Raw genomic sequence first — 24,467 nt, 5'->3', positions numbered from 1 at the left:
TTTTGAGTTATTAGCATAGACAGTTAAAAAAAGCTTATTAGCTATCAATGAAGTGAATGACTAGCAGGGCATGTTGAGCAGCAATGTTGAACTGAGCATGTGCAAGACTTTTGTGGAAGGCAGAATGGTGTTTAATCAGCAGAGGGCGCTGTTAAATAACAGTGGCACTATATGAATTTTAAAGTAGTATGATTTTGGACATGGGCCCGCATGGGCCACGTTTCACATATTGTCAACATGCATGAAGGCTAAATTAGTACTGAGATTATACTGCATGTGCTTTGGACCAGTGGGTAAAACTCGAAAAATAGTGAGAAAATCATCTCCTATCATCTGGTAATATTTAAAATTGAATTAATTTAATGAAAATAAATATTGCCGATACATGTGCATATTATTAAACCATAGACCCTTAATACTAATATATATATACAGTCTATGGATCAAACTAGCTGAACACAAGAGGCAAAAATGAAATGAGAAATTAACATCACAGCCATTATAGATGAAGAAGAACCAAACCAATTCAACTGCAGTGTGACACTTGCACAATAAAGTGTAAATCAACTCTTTTTAAGACAAAATAATAAATAAATACTCATTAAGTATGTAAAAATTAAGTAGAAAAGTTTGAAAAGAAAATTTAACGTTTGGATCAGTCATTGAGGACGGCATAGCTGCAGGTATAGTGTGCCCTGTTCTAAAGGAGTCTGAGAGAGAGGGAATTTCATAAAGCAGAAAGATTTAGATCTTAATTTGAAAAGTCTTACGACCCTCCACTGGTGGTTTCTATGCCTACCTCACTGAGAGGAGGCAGGTTAGCTGGCTCCTCAGGCTGCTGTGGGATGACACTCCATCTTGTAGTAGAAATACAAGTTGCTGTGATTAATGGGAGGCCAGGCCTCGATGCTGAGGGCAGCAGGTGCGGGTGGTGTGCTTGGTGGATCAACACAAATATTATGCAAGCATCATGGGAGCTGGGAGTGGAACCCTCAGTGCAGATATTGGAGGCTGGAGCAGTAGTATTTTGCAGAATGCAGTCTTCACTAGCCCTCCTCCTTCCCTTCTTCATTCCTGAGACATTTAACCAGGTGGAAAAGGGTTTGCTTTTAAGGCTTTTTTCTTCCAGTTAGGCTACAAAAAGGAGTTTGGGCTTGGACTCGGCAGGGACGAGGAGGTCAGTAGTACTACTTGTACAGCCACCCAATAGAAATGTATCTGATAATGTGCATATGCGTATTTAGCTTGGCCTTATCAAAATGCCATGTACCACCGGTACCTTTATGTGTAGTAAATTGCTATGTACAAGTTATATCTATCATAGATATAACTTCCACTTAGCAATTTTGTAGATTAGTACTTTTACTAAAGTAATTGATCAGAATACTTCTTCCACAACTGTCTATGATGCAAACACAATGTAGCTGCAAGAGGAACCATCTCTGTATCTGGGCAAATCTATCAACCTATAAGAGCATGTTTGACAGAGGAACTATCTGGTCAGATGGTCAGATGTAAAGTACATACTACATCGGTGTGAATTTATGAGATAAACTGGCAGGCAACCTGGTAGAAGCCTGTGCAAAGCGGCATGGCTGCACAGACATTGCAGCAACAGATAAGTCAACTGTTCAGCCAATAGATCCACTCTGAGCTGCTGCTGCTTTGCATGCATGCATAGTCACCGTCCAACAGTTACTACACTCGCCCTGATCATGACAGCAACACCAATACGGCATGACACATTAACCAAACATTCCTTTTTACCACATGGAATTTCTTTATTCATAGTAGTGTGTGGCAGTACATGTCACACCCCAGAGTGACAAAGGACCCTGTTTTGTATTACTCGACTCAAGTTGCGTGACAATGCATCTGTTTTGCACCTGCGCCCTATCCTTCTCCCTGCTGATGGCGTCCCCCCTGGTGAGTGCCAGTGTGTCCAACAGCTTCAAAGACTGCAGCCAGTTTTTCTACATGCAGACACCACCTGCAGGGATGAAGGGAACCAACCTGAGGAGGGTCTGCCAAAAGTATGCAGACAAACAGCGCTACGCCACGTTGTATGACAGCAGTCGGCGCCTCCCTCTCTACTCAGCCTACATCTTTAAGAAGTCGGATGGGAAGAGGAGGATTGACACGCCATGGATGTATGAGCCACAGGTAGAGACGTGTGTGTGTTAATCCTGAGAGAAGCTTAATGTTTTGGGGGCAAGGGGCAAAAATGATGCTTTAAGACCCATCAGGACAAAACAGAAGTAGGCATAGTCCCCGGACAATCACTCAAACATGTCCCCTCTTAAAATGTTTTTTAAATAGGAATAGACTTTTTGGAAAATACGTTTATTTGATTTTTTGCAGAGAGTTACATGAGAAAATGTACATCACTTGTCAGCAGCGGGTAACTTTAGATTAGCACAAATACAGCCAGCCTACACATACAAAAAACATGTATATTGACTGTGCAAACATGAGATCTTCTCAATTAAAATAAATAAAATCCCAAAACTACTCCTTTAAGAATTAAAAACATAAATTGGATCATTATTGTCTAAGCACAAACTAACCATTAGATTTGAGAAAGAAGTTGGAACATTGTAAGTGGAATCCCATTGCCGTCAGAGATCAGAGTAGTGGTACTGCATTTTAAGACTCTTAAGTGTCTTGTCATTTGGAATACAGTTACTTTAAACAATTCTTTCATTCCTTTTCCTTACAGTTGGTTTCTGATGATGAGAGTGGCAACATGAAAGCCCTTCCCCTCACTGAAGACACCCCACCTCTGATTGAAGACAGCCAGGCTGTGTTGGAGGACTACACAGATGCTGTAGAATATAGACGTGGCCCACTGAATCCTGACCTTCACCAATCACAGCCAGATGACAAATCCTCCACATACACTCTGACTAATGTAGTCCCATTATTCACAAACTTCCTGGACGCTTCCTGGAACCCATACTTGGACATCATCCGCCGCCGTCTCAACAACTTCTGCCACGGCACATCTTTCATGGTTACAGGGGTGACCGTTTCTGGGGGGACCCTCAAACGAGATAACAAGGACCGACTCGGAATCCCAAAACACCTTTGGCTGGCTTACTGCTGCCCGCGGTTTGACCATAACTCTCCGTATGAGGTGAGATTCATGTTCCCGAGTTATGGGGGCTATGCACTGAATGAACAGACTGACCACAGCGTGGTGGAAGTCCCTCTAAAGACTCTGGAGATCTTCTTGAAGAGCCAGTCAGACATGGACAGTGACCTGACCATATTCTACAAGGGGTGTGTGCCAGAAAACAGCTTCAGGCAGAAGAGAGACCCCACCAGTGTTTCAGTATCATGGGACAATCCTGAACGGGATGCACAGGGATAAAGTATACCTGTAAAGAAAACAAGCCCGGATCAACTTGAATAGAAGCAGTGTTAGGTATTCCTGGCTTTACATAAAAATCGTTATATTAAGGAGGGAAAGGGCCATGTCATGACTGACAAAGTTCTTCATTTTTTCCTTGAACCTGGCAAATTTAGATTCAGATTATAGCTCTCTATCAGTGGTAATATGTGAGAAGGGGCCATAATACACATGAGCAATTAGCACCACCAAGGGAAATAATGTGTAAATGCACATGAAAAGGTGGACCCTAGTATCACACCCTGATGAAGTTAGATGATTTCCAAGACACTGATCTGATTATAAAAAAAACTAATTATCAAAATCAAAACAGCAGAGCCTGAGGTATCCTTACCTTACTGTGAAATATCAGCCAAGCCCCCAGGACTTAGATCCTACATTTCCCATCATGCTATGCAACTGTATGGCATGCATATTTTAAAGAGAAGAAACGCTGCTTGTAGGCTATACTAAATCAGATAAGGCCTTAGGGAAAGAAATGGGTTTATACTGAAGGCCTATGTGTGGCAGCGCTGAACAAATGAAGCGTCAATGCTTCAATATTTTGCAAACTAACCTTATGAAACTATGATAAATATGTCACAAAAGGTGCTAAAACGTACAAAAAGCCCTCGGACACTGTATGTGGCGGACCCTGAGTTAGTCATCCTTTTACATTTCACAGGATGCAACATGCACGACATGAAAGAGTGTTGGAGAGTGGAGTGTTGGAATCTTGTTGGATAAGTTAGGGTTCCTGTTCATGACTGGATTAAGAATCAATTACATTTAAAACAGGCTATTTCTTAAGGATTTTAAAAGATAATTTTTGGGCATTTTAGAACTTTATTTGGATAGGACAGCTGAAGACATAAAAGGGCAGAGAGAGGGGGAATGACATGCAGCTTAGGCCACTGGGTGGAGTCGAACCTGCAGCCACTGCTTCAAGGAGCAAATCTACATGTATGGGTTTTTAAGTTGTACATACTGATTAAAGTTTAAGACAGTGACAGTAAAAAGAAGGTCTAAGATCAATTAAATATCTGTAAAAAATAATAAAATCCATTTTTTTAAATTATATTACATGTATAACATATGTGGTTAAGAGTGGATCTCTAGTGTTTCTTATTACCTCTATTCATTTCTCCAGCTGTTTTTATTGTTACATTGTCATACTTTTTCAAGAGGAGTTTATTTCAATTGTATTTTTTAAAATAGCAGGCCAAGGGGATGGGAAACTTTGGACAAGTTAGAGATGTAAGATTAAGTTACAGTTAGTAAGCTGTATTGAAAAAACAATTATAAAGTCAAGAATAAGTTGCCATTGCTGCACACCAAAATAAAATATCCTCATAGTCTCCTTTAAATTCCTCTTTTTTCCTTTTTTTTATTGTTTTAACGACAGTGGGCACAACGGAAGCTGTCAAACTACAGTCTGCACTAGCAACAGTCTCATAAACTAAAAAGTTCACATCGGCTGTAAAACTCATTCCAAGCAACACAACTCTTCACCCACTCTCTCTCACACACACACACACACACACACACACACACACACACACACACACACACACACACACACACACACACACACATCTCAAAACAGGCTCAGTGCAGCCAAGAACATTCCTCACTGAGATAACATACACTGTCGCTCAAAACACACAGAGTATAAAAACTTGCATCAAACACAAATACAGAAAATACTAACTTTCTCATCTTTACAGTTTGAACAATTTGACTTCACATTACTCAACAGTTTCTTTAAATACTAGATATAGATTTTTACAATATACCAATTTTTACATAAGGTAAAAAAGAAGGAATGAAAGTCAGCAGTTTGCTTCAATATACTGTAGTATTTTCTCTCAATTAATTTATGAAATTACTGAGAAAAAATAACTAAAAGGTACAAAACACAGAATAGTGTGACTAATCCTGCTTCTCTCCAGCATCATGCAGCTAGTCTTCTTCATCCCATTGGACGGATGTCTGCATCATCTTTAAATACTGTGTTTGCATTGCTTTCATCTCCATTACTTTCTTAAAAACAGCAAGAACGCAGTTTTACTATTGTAAAAGGTAGTGTTTTTCCCTTTTTTGGCTGTGTATTAAAACATCAGACATCTTACCTAGACATATTGGCATGTTTTCTGTTTCTCTCAAATGGTTTGGTCTATAATTGTCTCATTCATATTTTTGGGTTTGTATACAAAAAAAACGGCTAATACAAGCTTATACGAGACACCTTCTTAGGCTTTCAGCTAAAATTGCAACCAGCAGTGTTTGATAGGCACCAGACTGAAATCTATTCTGTTTTTAATGTGTGGTTCACAGTTGAACAAAGTGCTGTGAATCCACAGTGTTGTGCATGTTGTGGTTAAAGCAATGGGATAAGTGTGTAGAGTTTTGAAAACTGTGTTCAATGGTCCACATAAACTTCTGCTGTACAGACTGTTTTTAGAGTTTTGCGCATGTTACTCCAGTTGTGCCCACTGATGTTTAGCAATTGAAAAAAATAAAATGAGTCAATTCAAATTTATAGACATAATATTTTCCATACTGTTCATAATGATATGAATTCTGTATCTGCTTATTCCAGTGCCCACTGAAGCTATATCACATTGATAAAAACTGAAATTTTCAAATCCAAACAGGTATACAAAAATCTAAATGTCTATTATCTATTGTGCAACTTCTAATTCAGCATAACAATCTTAAAAAATCCTTAGAATATGATTACAATTGTATATAAAATGTTGTGCATTTGAAGCGTGGTTGACCCCAAGGGTTGGTGGGATTAGAGAAGTTAACAATAGGTAAAATGATCTTACATTCTTAAATTAAGTATTTATTCATCTACACTACTTAAGTAAAAGTTTGGGTTACTGTTACTTTAGTTGAGTATTTATTTTTTATGTAACTTTATGTTTCCACTACATCTCAGAGGGAAATATTTTACTGTTCGTTGTTAACAGACAGCTTTAGTTACTTTAGTTTTGCATCCCCTTTCGGACCAGTAAAAAACATGTATTTCTGTGTTGATTTTAAAATGTCTGTGATAATTTGAAGGATGAAGTGAAATTCTCCTACCTTTTAAAGTACCTAAACAAAATTATTTAACAAGCGTCTTGGATGAGAAGACACAAATTTGACTTTTTGGAGATAAGTGGCTTTTATTGGACAGCAATGCTAAACACAGTAAGTAAAGGGTCTGAATATGTGTTTCACCACTGCTTCTTACCACTAATGAGAAGAATCCTAAATGGCTTTGCTATTGGTAAGGCCAGTAGCTGTTGCTCTAGCTGTGGGTGGATCTGCCGAGGTGTAAGGAGTCCATTGTTTTGCATATTGAGTCCTGATTACAGAGAACAGAGTGTGAAACCTGTGTTAGCTGTTTTACTGCGCTCCATGGGCAACCATAGAGACACATTCAATCATTTTCAGCAGCTCAGAGAAACATATCTGACGGAAAGCTGTCAGTTTCAAACTCTCATCAGACTGACATCGAAGCCATCCTGACTATGGCGTTTTGGGCGAAGACTTTCCTCCTTGTCAACATAATAACATCCGGGGTGAGAGGCAGAGTGGAAAAAGAGCTGTCTCCCGAGTGCAGACAATTCCTTTACATGGGAACACCACCGACCGGGCTGGAGCACCATTCCCTCCAGTTCATTTGTCAACGTTACAACAAGAAGCCACGCTACATGACGCTCTACAACACTGCAGACCACATCCCTGTGTACTCAGCATACACTTTCAAACGCTCAGATGGGGACAGATGCGCAGATGTCCCATGGATGTACGAACCGCAGGTAAATAAAAAAAGAACATTTTATATGGGATGCCAAGAAGGTCTTTTAACATGAAGAACATGCTATAGTTTTTTCAAATTCTTACGTTGTTTAATATTTCTACTTTCCTATCCTCTCATTTGCACTGGCTCTGTCTGTCTGCCTACACAGCTATCCACATCCTCTGGCACAGATGAGATGCAGCCCTTCCCACGTGGCTACATGCACATGAATTTTGAAGATGCCCAAGCTGTTCTGGATGATTATACAAACGCCATCCTTTACGAGCGCGGCGCCCTCAATCCAGATGGGCACCAGGACGACATTGATGACAAGGCGTCCACATACACCCTCACCAATGTCGTGCCGATGGTGCCCGACTTCAACGGCAGAGTCTGGAACGAACAGGAGCACATCATCCGCAAACGGCTCAATAACTACTGCCGCGGAACAGCTTACATCGTCACAGGTATCACCACCTCGGGGAAGATGATCCGCCGGGAGAACATGAACCGCGTAGCAGTGCCCGCATACTTGTGGTCCGCTTATTGCTGCGTCGACTACGACCACAACGCACCGTATAATGAGCGCTATAAGTTCCCATCTTTTGCTCACTACGGCCTGAATGAGGAAGACAACGAGGTGGTGGAAATGTCCGTCCAGAAGCTGAAGGAGTTCCTCAGGAAGACAACCTTCGTAGGCAAGAACTTTCAGATCTTTGTGGGTGACTGTGTCCCACCAGGGTCCAGGAACACTTTATAGTCAGATATTTAGCTATGAAGGCAGCTATGTGCAATTTTGCCTTCCCTATCTTGGTTATGTTCTGATCTTTCTTCTTCTTCAGTAGGCCTTTTTGTTTTTTGACTTGTCATAGTAAGAAAAGCACAGGTAGAACAATAACGATGGCTCTGCTCAGGTGTCCCAGTAAGCCATGACTGTGTGACAGCATGCATAACACCAGGACCCTGAAATTGAAGCAGCTAAATTGAATTGAATTCAGCCTGGTTTTATTCCATTATTTACACCTGTGCGTTCTCCTGCGGTGAAACATCAGCATGTCTTTGGGGAAAATGGTCTATAGCCATCCAATGAGCTGTAGACCATTGTCTATTCTAACTCAACACAAATATTTAGCTGTGCCTATGCTGTGTTTTACACTTACACAAAATGTAATAAAAACATACCTGCTTTGCAGTAATAAACCTTTGCAAATTGTGACTAACCAGTCTTTGAAGCTTTATTTTCAGATTACAATATTTTACATATTGCTTGCTCTGAATCCCAAAAATAAAATGAAAACTGTTTTGTTTTGTTTTGTTTAGAGATGAAACTCTAAAATCATTTCATACTTTCCACCTATATTCTTTCATATTTGTCCTATTGTCCTACATGAAATCACCACAGTATATTCCAGCACCAGCATTATAACTAAACTAAAAACTAAACTTAACAAAGCCTTTTTATGCGATCACTGCTGTTGTAGTCCCTCTGACAATAACTACAGATTGTAGATCATTGTCCTTCACACTGGGTGAAGATGGTTAATTTAGAGGCCACAGCTGGTAAACTGATTTGCATTTGTAGAAATTTAGAAAAAAATCTGCAGTGTAAAGGTAGGGGATCCCATCTCCTTCTTATATGACACAGTTTTGAAATTCTAATGTAGATACAGTACATACATACTTGCCAGCCTGCATCTCTAATATTTTTTGTGTCTTTTGTTCTCACTCTGTAACCCTCTGTCTCAACACACAAAAAACAACACAAAATGCAAGACGTCATTAATAAAGATATTTGTGCACAGCTTGAAGGATTTGTCATGCATCCCGAAGTCAAGTCAGCATCATTTTTTATGTCTGCTGCTCACAGTTGGTAAATTGCACCCTAGAGTGATAACATTCACTCCTTCTGAATTACTGCTACAACACCTAGGGAACTTTGAATATATGGAAATGACTTTACAATGGGAGACCAGTTTCAGAGTACAGATGAGGCAATAAGGGAAATAATGACAGAGCTGGGACAGAGGCTGTACTTGTCAGACAACAGTGGATTGGCAGTGGTGTGTTACAGGTGTGAAAGAGAGACCGACGAGCAGACGTAGGGAGGTCTAAAAGGACATAGATGATGATTATGATACCTACATCAGAGAAGTGTGCCTTACCCCTGGTGGCTGTCTTGGCCACCCTGACGTGTGTGTTCCTGCAGGGGGCCCAGGCAGGAGTGGTGGGGGACTTCAACCATGTGGAGCGCTGCAAGGACTCTCTGTACATGGGCACTCCGCCCAGAGGCTACCTCAGCAACTCCTTTACAAAGATCTGCCAGAGGTATGAGGATAAACCCCGCTATGTCACCCTGTACGACACCCACAAACACATCCCCATCTATTCAGCCTATACATTCAAAAAGTCAGATGGGGAGAAGAAGGTGGACTTCCCTTGGATGTTTGAGCCCCAGGTGAGTGTTCTTTCAAGCTCCAAGTCCAAACAGTAGACGTCTGTTTTCAGTCTTCATCTTGTCTTCTGCCGTCTCAGCTAATAGCATATTGTGTATAATTATTTGTATGCATTTATCAAGAATTGCATTATGACTAGACAGAAAACAAATTCTCACAAACATTTCAAATATTAATACCTAACGAGCAGTAAAAAGAGATGGGACAACTACATTACTATTGCTACTGGCAACCAAGTAAGCTTAAGATAAGCTACTTTATTGGCTGTGAATAGTCGGCTACTTCAATAAGATAGTGTTGCCATTTATGCTCTAGTACGTAGTTATGCAAATCTGTCACTTGCAAATGATTTTTTGTGAATGTGGTAAAAGGTCTGAATTTGAAGAACTCTCTAAATATTTTCTGCTCTAACTTTTCAGAAGTAATACAACTTTCAACTACTTTTTCTGCAATAGTGTGTGCTCCTTGTCTCTCTTCCTCTATAGCTTGCCTCAGAAAAAAGCAGCAGCAACATGGAGCCATTCCCCCAATCTTCAAGCATGCATATGAACTTTGAGGACACCCAAGCAGTCCTGGAGGACTACGCTGATGTGGTTCAGTACGAGCGTGGCCAGCTAAATCCTGACGAGCATCAGTCTGACCCTCTGGACAAAGCCTCTACCTACAGCTTGACTAACGTGGTACCCCAGATCAGGGAGTTCAACATGGGTCCCTGGGCCGAACACCAGGATCTCATCCGCAAACGTCTCAACAACTACTGCCGTGGCAAAGCCTTTGTGGTCACGGGGGTCACCACCTCGGGACACACGATCCGTCGTAACAACCTGGACCGCGTGGCTGTACCTGAGTACATGTGGTCGGCCTACTGCTGCACTGAGTTTGACCAAAATGCGCCATACTTTGTGCGCTACAAGTTCCCTGTGTTTGCAGCTTATGGGATGAACGATCGTGTCAACAACCACATGGTGGAAGTTCCTCTCAAGAACCTGGAGAAATTCCTCAAGGGGAGGATGGATGTAGATAAGAACTTCCAGATATTCTATAGTGACTGTGTGCCAGATAACTGAGATACAGTGGGTGGGACCTCTGTAATAATCCAAGTTTAAAAATGTGTTAGAAATTTACTTTAACACTGGGGAAAGGTTTGGAGTTGTTGCAGCTCAAAACATGCATGGAGTTGTGTTATAAAATCATATATATTGTAAGAAATAAAATTGGGAATTGATTGGAGTGTCTCTCATTAAGTCAAAATAACAATTTTCATTATAGATTTCTCTGCAGATTGTATTTTCAATTAATCTGTTCGGCCCCTTAAACGTGAAGAAATTGTTTAAATGTCCAATACAATATCCCAGAAACCAAAGCTGAGGGTTGCAAATTGCTTGTTTTTTTCAGACCAACATTTGTAAATTAAAAGACATTAAATTTACCATCACATCAGACAAAGAAAAGCTGCAAATCTTCATATTTTAGAAGCTGGGACCATAGAACATTTAGCATATTTTGGTTGAAAAATGACAAACTATTGACTGTAAAAAAAGTCAAATAAAATCAAAAATATTTGCAATGCCTAAAGTGAATTTATTTTCTTGTTAAATAAATTTACAATATTGATATTGTAAAGTGCTACAGCCACTCACACTACAACAATCATGTCCTATTTCCTAATCCAGAATTTTGGATAATTTACCTTAATTTGCATAGTCAAACCATGGAAAGACTTTAAAAAAGAATTTTACTTTGAAGCTACAAAAGAACCCACTGAGGGAAAACACTTAATGTATGTCCAAGAAGATTTGAGATCCAATGGAACTTTAATAGGAAGACAATAGAAGAAACAGATCAATTTGTTTTTAACAAAGTTATTTAATCCTTTGCTTCATCAAAATACATTGTAATTATTAATTTAGTCCACAGGATGGCACCACAGCTCATTTTAAATTATAAGCACTGAGAATGCAGTACAAAGTCTGACACTTTCTCTAGTCCAGCCTCACAAATAAGACTTCATTTGTAAGTCTTAAACAGTAATAGGTCTGTCACTTAGTTTGTGTTGCCTTTTCTTGCAGTCTGAGGCATACACATATTATAAAACGAGGACTGATCCAGAGATGACACTCTTTTCCATGCCACCCACCCCCGCCTCTGCAGCTCGGTCTTCTCTAGCTGACATCCATAGTAGTGAGGGTCAAGGACAAGCAGGTAGCTCCCCTTGTCCCCGGTGCACACCCCTAATATCCCCTTAGAAGAGTTGTCCTTGTCCCCCCCCATCATGACTGGAGACCCATGCTTCTCAAAGTGCTGATGGAGCTCTTCTACTGCAACATGCTCCAGCTCGGCCCCTCCACCTCTAACATGTACCACTTTACAGGGGACATCATAGAAATAGTCAAGGACCAGGGAGGCTTCAAATGTTCCTATCCACTCCTTGGAGCATGAGAACGAGCCTGGTTTGTCCCCCATAGCAACTAAGGCTTGCTGGATGTCTGGGAGACTTGGTGGAGATCTAGGTTTGTCCTGGAGTGGAAAGCAGTTCTGGCAGAGCCAGGAAGCCATTGTCTGGATGGTGCGGAAGCCACATCCCCAGCCTCTGTCGTCGTGTCCATCACATCCATAATGGAAGTAGAGATAGTCTCCTTTCATCAGAGAACATTTCACAGGATCTGGAAGTGGATTAGGAAGGCCGGTGTGGACATTCTTTGATAAGGTTTTGGTCTTCTTTAAAATCTTTCCCTCTTCAGCTCCACTTCCTCCCCAGTCAATCGCCTCCGATTCCGCTGCTACAACCGATTTCTCCATTTCGACAATTTGTAACTACCGAGCACACATTTCGGGTTATACCTCACATAATACGCATTTAAATTCAAATTGGTACTGTCATGCATGTGTTACAGATTATAGATTCATCCGGAATTTCTCTGGTGTAACTGCAACAACAGTCCCTTCGGTGCACTTGCGATAATACTTGTTCCGCCTAAAGAATTGTTCCCTGATGCCTTCAGGAGCTTTTCTTCAGCTCCGTTTTAATTCATAATTCATCAATTTCTATTAGAACGTCAATGACATATTTCACTAGCAAATTCAGCTTTCACTAATAATTAATTATAAGTTGGTGGGATTTCATGGTCTAGGCCTATATCATATTTTTTATGTAATGTCATCTTTTAAGGTCGTTGTTTAGCTATTTGTTTTTCTGGGTGTTTCAGACTTACAACGTTTTAAACAGTCTTTGAAGATGGCACGAGCACTATCAGTGCACGCGAGCACAAGTCGCAACCAACACACCTGGTTGTAATTTATTTCACGCTTATCAACTAATCTTTGGCTTGATTTTTCGTCCAAAAAAGAAAAAGAAAACAACGTCCACCCTGATAAAATATACAATATTCGTCTCGTTATTCACGCTTTAGCTGTCGGTGTGCGTTTCCTTCGCTGAAAAAAAGGGATGCAGGAACTCGTGAAAGCGTAGCACTTGAAATAAAATGCGGAGAAGTCGAGGTGAAAATAACCGTAAAGTCACAGTTTTTTAAGAAAACCCGTATTCCGTTCAAACCTGAGAATCTTCGACTCGGAACGAACCCGACCCAGCAGAGGTCCTGCGAAGCGAAGAGACCGGTGTCCGACTCTGTCATGGTCATCTCTCCAGGGCTGCATGAATGTGGCTGTAAGTGTAAGGGGGGGTTACATGAAGAACTCCACATAATAACGTTTCTCTTGTGTAGAGAGAAACACCCACTTCATTCATAAATCTGTCAGACATGAAAAGCTTAATATTGAAGCACAGAGTAAAGCTATTTTCCTTCATGGTTTCACTTATTTCTTTCGCTACCATCCAGGTTCATGGTGAGTTTCTTGTGCATTCCAACGTGCTGGTGCTGTTTCCTGCTGTGGTTCCCACCTCTCCAGGCAGCATGATAGTTAGAGGGGCAACTACTGTCATACCTGCTGAGTGCCATTATAAGAGGTAAGGCACGTGCCTGAAGAGTTGCCATCAACACGTTGTAATTGTGTAACAAGTGCCTTATCTTTGTTTGAGTTCAGAAAGCAGACAGTGAATGGAGAAGCTTTAACCCCAACCTGGCTACCTGGCTGGTGATTTATTTAAATATTTAAATTTTTTTAATCAGTTTTGAAATTACAGGTGAATACATAGACTTCTGTCATATAAGGTAACACTTTGCCTTAACTGTACGCTGACTGATCATGGTTACTGACGTGTGTACTGTAGTCCCCCGTATGGCCTATTCCGAGCAAGGAAAAACCCTGGAATATTTATGGCATCTGGACTAAAAGAAATGTTTGTTCTTGTGCTGATGACTGTACCTCTCTGCGTAGTTCCTCAGTGTATCAGCAGGGGGAAGCAGTGTTTTTGGAGGCCAGCGTGGAGGCTCCACTGCACCCTCCTCTCACTCTATACGTGGACTACTGTGTTGCTAGTCTAAACCCTGACTCGCTCTCCTTGCCCAGCTACAAGTTTATCACCAAGCATGGGTCAATCAAAAGCTTATTATTATAGTGCAGTACTCCAATCCAGGTATCAAATGTAAGGTTAAATCAAATGAATGGATAGGTTTCACTCACAGCCAGTCATCTTTCAACTTTTACCTGACTACGTTGGAGGGGAAGCTAGGCTGGACACATGTCTTCATTTAAGACTGTTCTTTAAATCATTTCAGCATGTGTTGCCTCTCCTTAAGAGATGTCTTATGGACAGTGCATTGCCAGGATCTTCATCTAAATTCCTCCCTAGGGAGCAAGATATTAGACTATGCTTTAGTGTCCAAGCCTTCCACTTCAACCAGGAGTCCGGGGAACAGGTAAGAACCACCTCATTGGACAGTAGCCAGTTCTTATCTCCTTACTCATTTGAGCCATAGTTTTAGCATAAAGGGTGCTATTTGTGTGATTCATTGTGATTATTGTATTCCTTTTGCATCTACAATACAGAGTATTGTTTGACAAGCATTATACATTTTTAATTGATCAAGGCCCAAAGATATTTATGATATTGTTGAAATAAAACCTTGATCAGATGCATTTTATTAATTTGGCTTTCTTCTAGATGTTTGTCTGCTGCCACATTAGGGCCACTCTGAATCACAAGTCACAAAGCCACCTACATAAAGCCTGCGTCTTCCATAGGCCCACATTCAGGTTTGCAAGCTGTTGGTGCCTTTCAATTGTTAAATCAGTTTATCATGATTTGGTCTTATATGTGATTTTCATTTTGAGCTTTAAATTTAAGTGCATTTTATTAACTGAGGCTGGGATGCCTCAGTTAATAAAATGCACTCAAGCTTAGCTGAGGTGTTTTTATTAGGATCTTTCTGTCATTTAGCTGGCATGCCACAGAGTGAGACGATGCGCTGTGTGGATGCTGTGACTCTGACTGCTTTAGACAGACAGAAGAGAAGAATAGTGGCCACACTGGACACACAACTCAACCAGATACAGGTTGCTCAGCCATTTATAAACATATGCAACCTACACAATGGTGGATTTTTATTTTTGACCTGTTGTGCTGAATGTAAAGGATATCATGACCGTGACTTGTCTAATTGATGTTTACTTAAAGTAGCATGTTTAATTACATGGTAACTTAGCCTTTTTTACTTTATTTTTTTTTTTACAGTAAGGAAGCATGAGGCGGACACAACAGTTGGGCCACTTCACACCCTGCCACCCTCTCATTGGACAGGTCGTCTGTCAGTCCGTCACTAAAGAGCCTTTTTCCAACTTTACAATTAGGTAGGTAAAGGGACTGTCAAGACCAAAACTAGGAGACTTCAAGGCTGAACGTTATGTAGACCAATTTTCACCGTGGTGGTTTTATTTTTGTAAATTCAACAATAAACATGAATTTGTTATTGGTACGGAGTTACTACAATACATACCTTGAAACTATTTTTCTCATTTCAATAAATTTAAATGTCTTTGACGTGACAACAGGAATCCTGTTTATTAATGCGTGTCTCATCTGAGACACACTAGGTATTTTCATTAGAGAGGAATGGGTAGTTTTTCATTCAGCCATGAAAATTGATAGCCACAAAAACAAACCCATGAGGAATTTCCACTAAGAGACGAAGAACTACAATGGAACCTAAAATATCTCTGAGGCAACATACGCACTAGAATAAACAAACATTTGAGTAAGAATGGGACAGCTACGCAGCCATGCACTGTATGTGCTTTACATCCCCTGTCTGCACTAGAAACAAGTGTTTGGTTCCGGGAGAGGAAACGTGACGGACCACATGGGAAACTTAGTAGATCTAATGGGGCAGTGTCTTATTTCATGACATCAGGACTACAGTACTTCTTGATCAGTATACCTGAAAATAAGCCATTGTATTAACGTAATTACCTATTCCATTTTAAAGAGAATCTTTTTAGGATGTAAAATATGCTCGCCATTCTGTTATCCAAAAAGATTTCCTTGAAATTGCTTTACAGATCAACAAAGAAACAATGTAATTCTCTTGTATAGCAATCATTTTGTGAATGGACTAGTTGAAACCAAGCAGTAACATCAACTTCTCTGGTGTTAGGCTTTATTGCGTTTGTGGTTTGCACAAATGTGACTTGTTATATTTAGAAACTACAAAAATGTATATGTCAGATCACTTTAGGACGCATTGGCACGTCTAATTCACTTGGACATTAGTGTCTTATCTATGAAATTGTTGTTTGGAACAATGAACAGTATATTTATGGGGTAATATACATGGAAATAGACATACAGTTGAAATGGGAAACTTGGGTAAATTATATGGACACACCTATTTATTGCATATAATTTAAGTTTATCGCACATATTTCAAATGGAATGTTTTAGAATAATTGTGTGCATCCAGTGTGAGGCGTTAAATATAATTTAATATCATTTTGATAATGTGAACACACTGTCAGTTTTCATGCAGATAAAACCAGGTACACCAACTTCAGTCTTAGCCACCCAGATTCAGTAGTATTGTATTCTGGCAGCTGTACCTCCCACAACTGGCCAATTAAAATGGTTAAGATTCTTAATCTTATTTTTAGGCATTGAACAAGTTTACCTACTCCTCACCCCTTGGCTCATTTATGTGTTTAGTGTTCCATGTTATATTGAACGTTGTGACTAATGTGTTTCACTAGAGAATGTGATGCAAGTGTTGGTCTTGGCATTACACATCAGATGTTTGGTTTGTGGTTGGTTTGATGTCTCCCTTAGCTGGAGCCTCTCAACACAGACAGGGTAAAGTTACAACACCAAGGTCCTCCTAGATTGTTGTCTTAATTATTTATGGGACAAGCACACTTTTGCATGGGAGATACTAATGTCCTCAGCTGCATTACTATCCATCGCTAACTGCTTCAGCGTGCAAGATAGATCTTGCCCTAAGGATGAAGTCAACAAACACACGATCATAACATCACTGGATTATATTCAGATTTGGGCTATGAGATCAAATAGATCACAAAGAGGAGCTGTTGACTTTAGGGCCTACTTTGGACAAGATTCAAACACAGTTTGGACTTTTAACTAGAGGGACAGAATAGTTGCAAACTCTGGTGAATTACTCTAGAGTATCTGAGTTTTAGGCGTAATGTTTATTGCCATTTTGAATATTGTTTAGGTTCACAAAAAGGCAACCCAGTCTCCAGGTTCTATACTACTCATTTAACATTGATTTTAGTGTTAAGGTCCTTTCACCTCGCTCCTCTGTATCTCATTGACCTCCTTTACCCCAAACACACAAACACACACTCACATAGAGACACACATACACACACACCATTTAGTCTCACTACACCTGCTGCCCATTTGGCAACCATGGGGTTCAGAGCCTTCAACAGCTCTGCCCATCACCTTTGGAACTCCCTTCCACCAAACATACACAACATTAACTCGCTTTACCTTTTCAAAACAAACTTAAAAACATATTTTCACACCGTCATCACCACTCCTCTGTATTTAGTAATGTTCTGTTTATTTGAATTACTTTTGTCCTGTAAGGTGACCTTGAGAGTCCAGAAAAGCACCCATAAATAAAATGTATTATCATTATTATGAACAGCAAATATGTTCTGAAAGTATCTGCAAAACATTCAATGAAACAAGAATTCTAATTACTTAATGTAGACATGTAGATATCAATGTAGCAGGGAGCATCAGGCTTTTTAATGTGTGGTCTCCATTTAAAAACAATTAATACTATTGCGACAGAACTAAAACCAGGACTTTTATATATATTTGGCTACATGAAGTGCACACTCAGAGATTAGTATGGTGAGAGATAACATACCTAATGGGAAGTGCACACCTTCACAGTGCAGACAGGCAGTTGTGTGGAGCTGATGCAGTGAGAGAAAAATAAAGTGGGTTAGATAAAACAGAAATTGGCATTTTGGCTTGTGCAAAACAAGACAGATGTTGAGCCCACAAATATGCCTTAGTGTTTTTACTCCACTTTATGTGGATGTCAATTTTAGAAGCGCACATATACTGGATTAATCAGATATTCACTTAATGTTAGACAATTGTCATGTTGTCCATCAGGCTTATGTTTTCAGTTAGTTGTTAAACAAATGTGTAAATAACCCAACCAGACGAACTAAGAGAAAGTCAAAATCAATGTGTGCACATCTAAGGAGACATTATGTGTGCTAAATGTTTATACCCAGATAGTACAGAATACAAATGGAGGTGAAAGGTTGTGTTGGAATGTCAGTCTACAGCACTACAAAGCTGTGTGTGTGTGTGTGTGTGGGGGGGGTCATTGGCTAGCAGAAGGTGTGAGACTCGGGACAGCGAGGCCAGATATAATACCACACAAGTCAGCTTGGCAAGAGGGAGAATGAGACAGCCAGATAATAACTCACAGGGCAGCTGGAGAATAGGAAATATCTGAGGACACAAGACATGGGCTAAGGGACATATTGGATGGCAAAGGTGAAAAAGGAGGGAGCATGGTTGGGGAAAGGAGATGGTTAGGCTACAGTATTACGCAGGTAGGGTTTAAAAGCAATTCCTTTAAGTAAACTACATGTAGAAATGCAGAGGATGTTGAGTGTCAGCAATGGGATGAGTACTTTAAAGTAAGTACTCAGAAGTTATCAACCAGTGCTTTACATTTTTTCCAGTTGTGTGCCCTGTTGATTGTATTCTTCCCATCTAATATGGACCAATAGAAAAAAAAAGAAACCTTGTTGGCACATGAACCTCAGTTCTCAACACCACACGTCTGGGCACTGGGGACACTCTTAGTCTAGTTAACCTATTTTAGCTGAGAAAGTTGAAACACATATCTTTGCATTCTTCAGGAGTAGAAAAATGAAAATGCCACAGAGGTGGTCTATACAGTTACACACATTTTGTCTTTTTGTGTGTTGACCAGCAAGTAGCTCCAAAGAAGCTTTATTCGTGGGAAAAATGACAGCAGGGAGAAAATCTAGTGATGAAGTTCCTGTCTCCACACATGTGGCCATCACCATGGGATCACAATATGTTAGAGACTGTAAGAGGGATAAGATCCTTGTCACCATGGAAGCAAGCTGAAACAATAACTTCCGAACTCGACTGTCTTGACTCCTGCATTGGCTCCTGTGTCCCTCACAGACAGTCCCCGCTATTCTTTTATGTCAGCTTCCTGTCTCGTGTCGCGCCAGAGGAGTAGACCTAGCTGGCTGCTAGCCCAAAACCTGGATTAGAAAGTGTAAAACCCAAACCCACACACACACACACAGCTGTGCACTTTCACTGTCTTCTACAGTGTATATAGTATGATAAAGCTGCCGTCTCCTTAGGTTAGGAAGGCATCACGCCTGGCCACCAATGAAAGTTCCTTTGGGTTCATCCCCAAATTTACATCGCCCCTACTCTAATCACTTTAAATCCAATAATCAAGGAGTCATTGTGACTGGAGGCCCCTGCCCCGCACTCCCACACATCCCTTGCCTCCCACCCCAATCACGAAGCATGGCTCACAGCACGTACCTTGTCTCCCTCTCCTCTCTCCCTCTCATGTTGGCTCAGACATAAGCAAACAGCCCTTTGAGCAAACAGTGCAACAATTTGTCCACATTGTCCCCAGCTTAGCACAGCGGTAACCATGTAGTATTAAAGCTGACTCATATCAGAGTAATATGTACATGTAAAAAAGACCAATTAATTTTTTTTTACATACAGATAAATGTAAATATCACAGATCAATATGTTGATATCTTCTGTCTTGTTTGCACTTGCATGTGTGCGTACCGTACATGCGCCGTACATAGGCTTATGAAATAGTAAACATGCAAACGTGTGGGTTTGATAACTTTTATCAGTGTTTCCAAGTATTTGTGTGTTACTTGACATTGCATGTTGGCTCCTGATAATGTGTGTGCAAACATACTTTTACTTCCTGGCTGATGGTAAAGCCTCCTGTAGCCTCTGGAAGACACCCCCGCCTCTGACACACAAAATGGACTTCCAGGAAATTTCAAAATACATTTCCCTAACCCGTTTAATGGGGGAACGTGGGACATAAACATGCAGTGCAGAGAATAGAATTGCTACATAACATCACATATGCACTGAACTGTAAAATAATCTTACTTAATAAATAATCTATAATTTACAATTTACTCTAGATTTTAATGTATTAAGTTTTATTGAATGATATCTGACAACATGAATAATTCAAGTAAATTTGATGTTGTGCACAGAGTCAGTGATGCCATCCTGGCTCTTTGTCTTTGGGTGACATAACTATTCCCAGAATGCTACCATGGATGAACCCTAACACTTGTGCGGAACATGGACAGATTCCTTAAAATAGCCTACATTCTCCTGTGGCATATACTGGGGAGAATGGTACAGATAAAACCTTGCTGCTCCACATACCTGAGCCAGGGTCGTGGGGTCATAATGGTATGTCAAGCTCATTGACATTTCTTTTTTTATTGGATATAGGATTTCACAAAAGCAGATGGGTAGTATTTGAATTAATTTGTTATTCATTAATTGTAAATGGAGACTGCAAGACTGCAGTTCTCCTGACATACTTCTCTAAAGGCACTGGTTTCAATCTTGTGATGCCACAGAAAAAAAACATCTAGCTTGAATAAACAAAACCATAACTGCTGGAGCAGTTGTTCCGCTCATTTAGTATGCCAATAAAAGATTAAGAATGTCCCAATGCATAATATGTAAATTGCAGTATGTCTACTGCATCTGGTCTGATGTTGCAGTATGCAAGCAATCATGCTTTCCTGGCTACTTTGACCCAGAATCCAAGAGGGTCAAAGTTCAAGGCACAATGGTTTGAAGAAGTCTCAGTTGTATTCACACATTATGCAACCGTACCTACTATGTGGCATGGCGTACCATGGCATGGCAGCTGCAGTACTAAAAGTTAAAGAAGTAGGATCAGCTGGAGGACAGAGGGAAAACCAGAAAAACATTTTCTCCATAAAATATGATCCAGTTTCACCAAAATCAGTGGTAGTGGGAACGACCGCAGCACCATTCTCCCTATTACAAGTCAGTGTAGCATCAAAAGGATTTTGAAGCCGTTATTTTAAGGTAAATACAGTTACGAAATGTTGCTTTAACCAAGCTAATCCTATAAAATAGTAAATATAAACCATAAGCAACTGAAGATGGACTTACTTTGTATTAGATGCACACAAGGAACTTGTGAAACTTCCCACACTAAACAGCACAAACTGTCTCTGTCCCCTACAGCTGGAGCTCCATACAGTTTTAACAAGGTGCCGGCTTTAATCAAGCAATCAAGCAAGCATAGGAGGTCTGTCCAATCCCCTACTGCCTCTAACAATGAAGGCACTCACTGGCTTTGGCTTCGTGGGGGTTCAAGTTATTCCTGTACTACAACTATACATGTTTACAGATCTGCTGCTGATCAGTAGGCTATACATTCACAATCTCAGTGTCATCTTTTTAGATTGGGAAAAGGTTTATTTCAAAACTTGATACCTTGATTTCTGTGTGGTCATTTGACCATTGTGGTCACTGAATTTGGCCTGGCATGTGACACATGCCTGGGATGGTCCTAAAATAAGAAACGTAATGTTTCTGACAATCAGGACCACGTAGTTAATTTCATATCTAATATCGATATTTACACAATCAGTGTTTTTGAAAATATAGGCGACTGTAATGACCGTTTCTTAAAACCATCCGAACAATGGATGGGAAGGGTCCACGCGGCTTTTTTTGAGACATTATTTACTTGTTAGGCCAAACGTTTTATAAACAGGGATAGTCTATTATTTGGGTAACAATGAGAGAAAACTTAAGGGAGGAGGCAGTTTAGATTGTCATAGAAACAATGCAACTTTATTTTCAAAGTCATCAATAAAAAAATCAAACAGCATCAGTTTTTAGAAACACCTACCGAATAAGTGCAGGAGATCCACAAAAGAGCTTCGTTTCCAATTAATGGGCAATAGACGGACCTATGGGACAAACCGCGAGGACCCTGTGAGGGGCTATGCGGACACCGCTATGGAGTTTCCCAGTGAGTTATGGACATGATTTTTTTTCTCTGTAAACCGGCTTGAACAGTTAATCTATTTTCACGCTTTACGTAAAGGGGGACTGCATGCATGGGTTGATGTTTTATCGCTCACCGTGGTGCGTAAAAAGGCGCGTCCTCGTCCGTGCGGACTATCACGTTATCTCTATATCCTTAGGGGAGGTAAATAAAAGGTTTTGCCAAAGCACAGCAGTGATGCAAAGTCTGGTAGGTGACTGCTCTCGCAGCAGCACACGTTTGTGACACGGACTTACATGCCGGTCGGACTAGCTCTGGGAGCCGCGCACTGGGTTGTGTGTTGGACTTATTGGATTTGACCGGTGCTTTTAACTTGAGACAAGAGCGTGTGCTTATATTTAAACACACCATGTTTTTAAAAGATGTGGCACCTGTTTGCGAATGTTGCAGAAAACGGGTAAGAGTGAGCGCCTGTACTAGCCGATATTGTGTAGTCTTGTGCGTTATTTTGTGTAAAATGCCTGTGTGCTATATGCTCAGTAATGTAGAATACATTGAAGTATTTACATGCCCTGTGTATTTATGAGTATGAGAATATTGAATCTTAAGATTATTTAAAGCCTCTTTGGAGGTCTGGGTCTTCCTCTTTGACATGTGCCAAACTCCACATCCTACATGTTTTAGGACCTTTTTCTGCATGCATCATGATTGAATTGATTAACCATAGTGCATGGCAATAGTTTGAGTGATTCAAAAGTAGAAAGACTAATAGTAATCTTTTAATCACTATTTGTATAGAGAAAGGTATTTGTGACCAAAAGGTCTACTCAGTTAATTATAGTGTGTAGGGTAGTTATTGGATATGGATCTTTGAGGTATTATTTGATTTGGTTTGATTCCCACTAACAATTTTGCAATAAACTGCAGAGACAATGGTGTCACGAGGAGCTGCTGAGTAGTAATGACCTGTTTCTTTTTCTGTCTTGTTCAATGGGAAAATACACCTTGCGTCATTGTTCTCTAGCATGACACAGCAGACTGGAAAGTTAGAATGAAAAAGCTGAATCTGCAGTTGTTGACACAGTCGTCACGTACTTATGTCAGCAGAAAAGACCAAAGGTTATCAAAGGCTGACAGCTATAAGGGATTCCAGCAAAGCTAGACAGGAAATGATGTCACACCTGTGTCAACTGATAACTACCTTTTTACAACTCTGCACATTGTCACGGGGAAGACCCATTCAAAATAGGAAGGAGGTCGCAAAGCATTGAAAAGCAAACATCCCATACCTAAGATGCACTTTAAATATAGCATCTCCTTATCAGCCCTTGACATTTAGCCATTAATACATTGAGTAGTTGGTTTAAATTGCTGAGCTCTTTCTGTGCACCTGTTTCACATTAATAAGTTAAAATAGCTAATGCCAGAAGGCTTCAGCTCACGTGAGCATCCGGCCATCTCTCCAAAGCATCTGTCACATACCTGGAGGGAAGCTTGCCATTATTTAAAGCACTGCCACTTGTGGACCACTGCTATTAATTTCAAATAACAACATGGTTTTGGCATCTGATGATGGTAGAATGTAGAGAGAGAGGAAGAATGGAGAGAGAGAGGAAGAATGGAGAGAGAGAGAGAGAGAGAGAGAGAGAGAGAGAGAGAGAGAGAGAGAGAGAGAGAGAGAGAGAGAGAGAGAGAGAGAGAGAGAGAGACTCTCTGTGTGTGTATTTAGATTGATACATTCTCACGTAGGCAATGGCGGAGGTGAAAAGTTCAGCGATAATCCTCAAGCTGAGTCACACACTCTTATTTAAAGGTATTTAAAGTGGCAAATGTCAGAGTGTATGGAAACGAGGTGCAGACATCACTTTGCCTGAACTTGTTCAGGTTAAAGATTATGACCACATTGTTGATCTGAAGTTTTGCTCTTGAACGATAACGTAAAAAGACCTTGTATAAAGTATCAAAGGAGGTCCAGAAAAGACCACATGCACAAAGATTTAAATGTTGTAATTTACTTTTAAGTGGAAGAATTTACGAAAGTCTATATTTACCAGTGTCTAACTAAAGTGGAGCAGCCACTTAACAGCCAACAGGATGGAAACAGGTCCAGTGCAGTAGGATTTATTCCCTGTGTCAAGTCCTTTGTAATAAATCCCATTCATTCCCTACAATGCTTACAGTACAATTCATTTGGAGTAAATAATTTATAGTTAGCCCATAAATAACTCTTGAATATCACGTCCATAAGTAGACTACTAGTGACTGTTAAACATTTGACAACAAAATGTATGTGCATGTATTTGTGTGTGTTCATGTTTGCTGGATTTCAGTGCTTGCTC

General features: G+C 40.3%; 5 protein-coding genes across 7 annotated transcripts in view; 4 read left to right on the top strand and 1 right to left on the bottom strand.

The window, feature by feature from the left end:
* Positions 1-1,356: 1,356 nt before the first annotated feature.
* On the top strand, positions 1,357-8,344 carry LOC117935242. Its single transcript, XM_034857376.1, has 4 exons — positions 1,357-2,163; positions 2,720-3,361; positions 6,817-7,206; positions 7,357-8,344. Exons 1-4 carry the CDS (start codon positions 1,870-1,872, stop codon positions 7,945-7,947), a joined length of 1,917 nt encoding a protein of 638 aa, XP_034713267.1. The 5' UTR covers positions 1,357-1,869; the 3' UTR covers positions 7,948-8,344.
* Positions 8,345-9,154: 810 nt separating this feature from the next.
* Positions 9,155-10,865, top strand: si:dkey-85k7.10 (endonuclease domain-containing 1 protein). Of its 2 annotated transcripts, XM_034856948.1 has the most exons (3): positions 9,156-9,286; positions 9,317-9,642; positions 10,126-10,865. In XM_034856948.1, exons 2-3 carry the CDS (start codon positions 9,319-9,321, stop codon positions 10,705-10,707), a joined length of 906 nt encoding a protein of 301 aa, XP_034712839.1. In that variant the 5' UTR covers positions 9,156-9,286; positions 9,317-9,318; the 3' UTR covers positions 10,708-10,865. The 2 variants fall into 2 exon arrangements, with proteins under 2 accessions (XP_034712838.1, XP_034712839.1); XM_034856947.1 differs by having other exon boundaries at positions 9,155-9,642.
* Positions 10,866-10,999: 134 nt separating this feature from the next.
* ufsp1 (UFM1-specific peptidase 1 (non-functional)) lies at positions 11,000-12,605 on the bottom strand. The gene has a single exon (XM_034856949.1). It carries the CDS (start codon positions 12,437-12,439, stop codon positions 11,684-11,686), a length of 756 nt encoding a protein of 251 aa, XP_034712840.1. The 5' UTR covers positions 12,440-12,605; the 3' UTR covers positions 11,000-11,683.
* Positions 12,520-15,417, top strand: LOC117935240 (zona pellucida sperm-binding protein 3-like). Its single transcript, XM_034857374.1, is given in 11 exon segments — positions 12,520-12,563; positions 12,876-13,077; positions 13,079-13,304; positions 13,420-13,430; positions 13,477-13,604; positions 13,682-13,732; positions 13,892-14,131; positions 14,340-14,457; positions 14,703-14,794; positions 14,979-15,094; positions 15,273-15,417. Coding segments are annotated over 11 exon segments (1,317 nt in total). The 3' UTR covers positions 15,362-15,417.
* Positions 15,418-21,987: 6,570 nt separating this feature from the next.
* Positions 21,988-24,467, top strand: part of epoa (erythropoietin a) — a 6,942-nt gene continuing 4,462 nt past the window's right edge. The window contains exon 1 of one of the 2 annotated variants that reach the window (XM_034856958.1): positions 21,988-22,152. In XM_034856958.1, coding sequence (XP_034712849.1) covers positions 22,074-22,152 — 79 coding nt within the window. In that variant the 5' untranslated portion in view covers positions 21,988-22,073. Of the gene's footprint in view, positions 22,153-22,268; positions 22,586-24,467 lie in introns of those variants that run through there. The other variant, XM_034856960.1, reaches the window with a different exon arrangement.

This window comes from Etheostoma cragini, chromosome 19 (genome assembly GCF_013103735.1).
Source record: "Etheostoma cragini isolate CJK2018 chromosome 19, CSU_Ecrag_1.0, whole genome shotgun sequence".
NCBI lineage: Eukaryota > Metazoa > Chordata > Actinopteri > Perciformes > Percidae > Etheostoma > Etheostoma cragini.
Note: the sequence above shows the minus strand (reverse complement) of the source record. Positions and strands in the feature narration are given on the sequence as shown.

Bases quoted from the DNA above. Each gene is read 5' to 3' on its own strand.
- si:dkey-85k7.10 (XM_034856947.1), top strand. From the start codon at position 9,310: ATGATGATTATGATACCTACATCAGAGAAGTGTGCCTTACCCCTGGTG. The intron at 9,643-10,125 runs GTGAGTGTTCTT...CTTCCTCTATAG, and splicing joins CTTGGATGTTTGAGCCCCAG to CTTGCCTCAGAAAAAAGCAG.
- LOC117935242 (XM_034857376.1), top strand. From the start codon at position 1,870: ATGCATCTGTTTTGCACCTGCGCCCTATCCTTCTCCCTGCTGATGGCG. The intron at 3,362-6,816 runs GCACAGGGATAA...GGGCAACCATAG, and splicing joins GGGACAATCCTGAACGGGAT to AGACACATTCAATCATTTTC. The intron at 7,207-7,356 runs GTAAATAAAAAA...CTGCCTACACAG, and splicing joins CATGGATGTACGAACCGCAG to CTATCCACATCCTCTGGCAC.
- ufsp1 (XM_034856949.1), bottom strand. From the start codon at position 12,439: ATGGAGAAATCGGTTGTAGCAGCGGAATCGGAGGCGATTGACTGGGGA.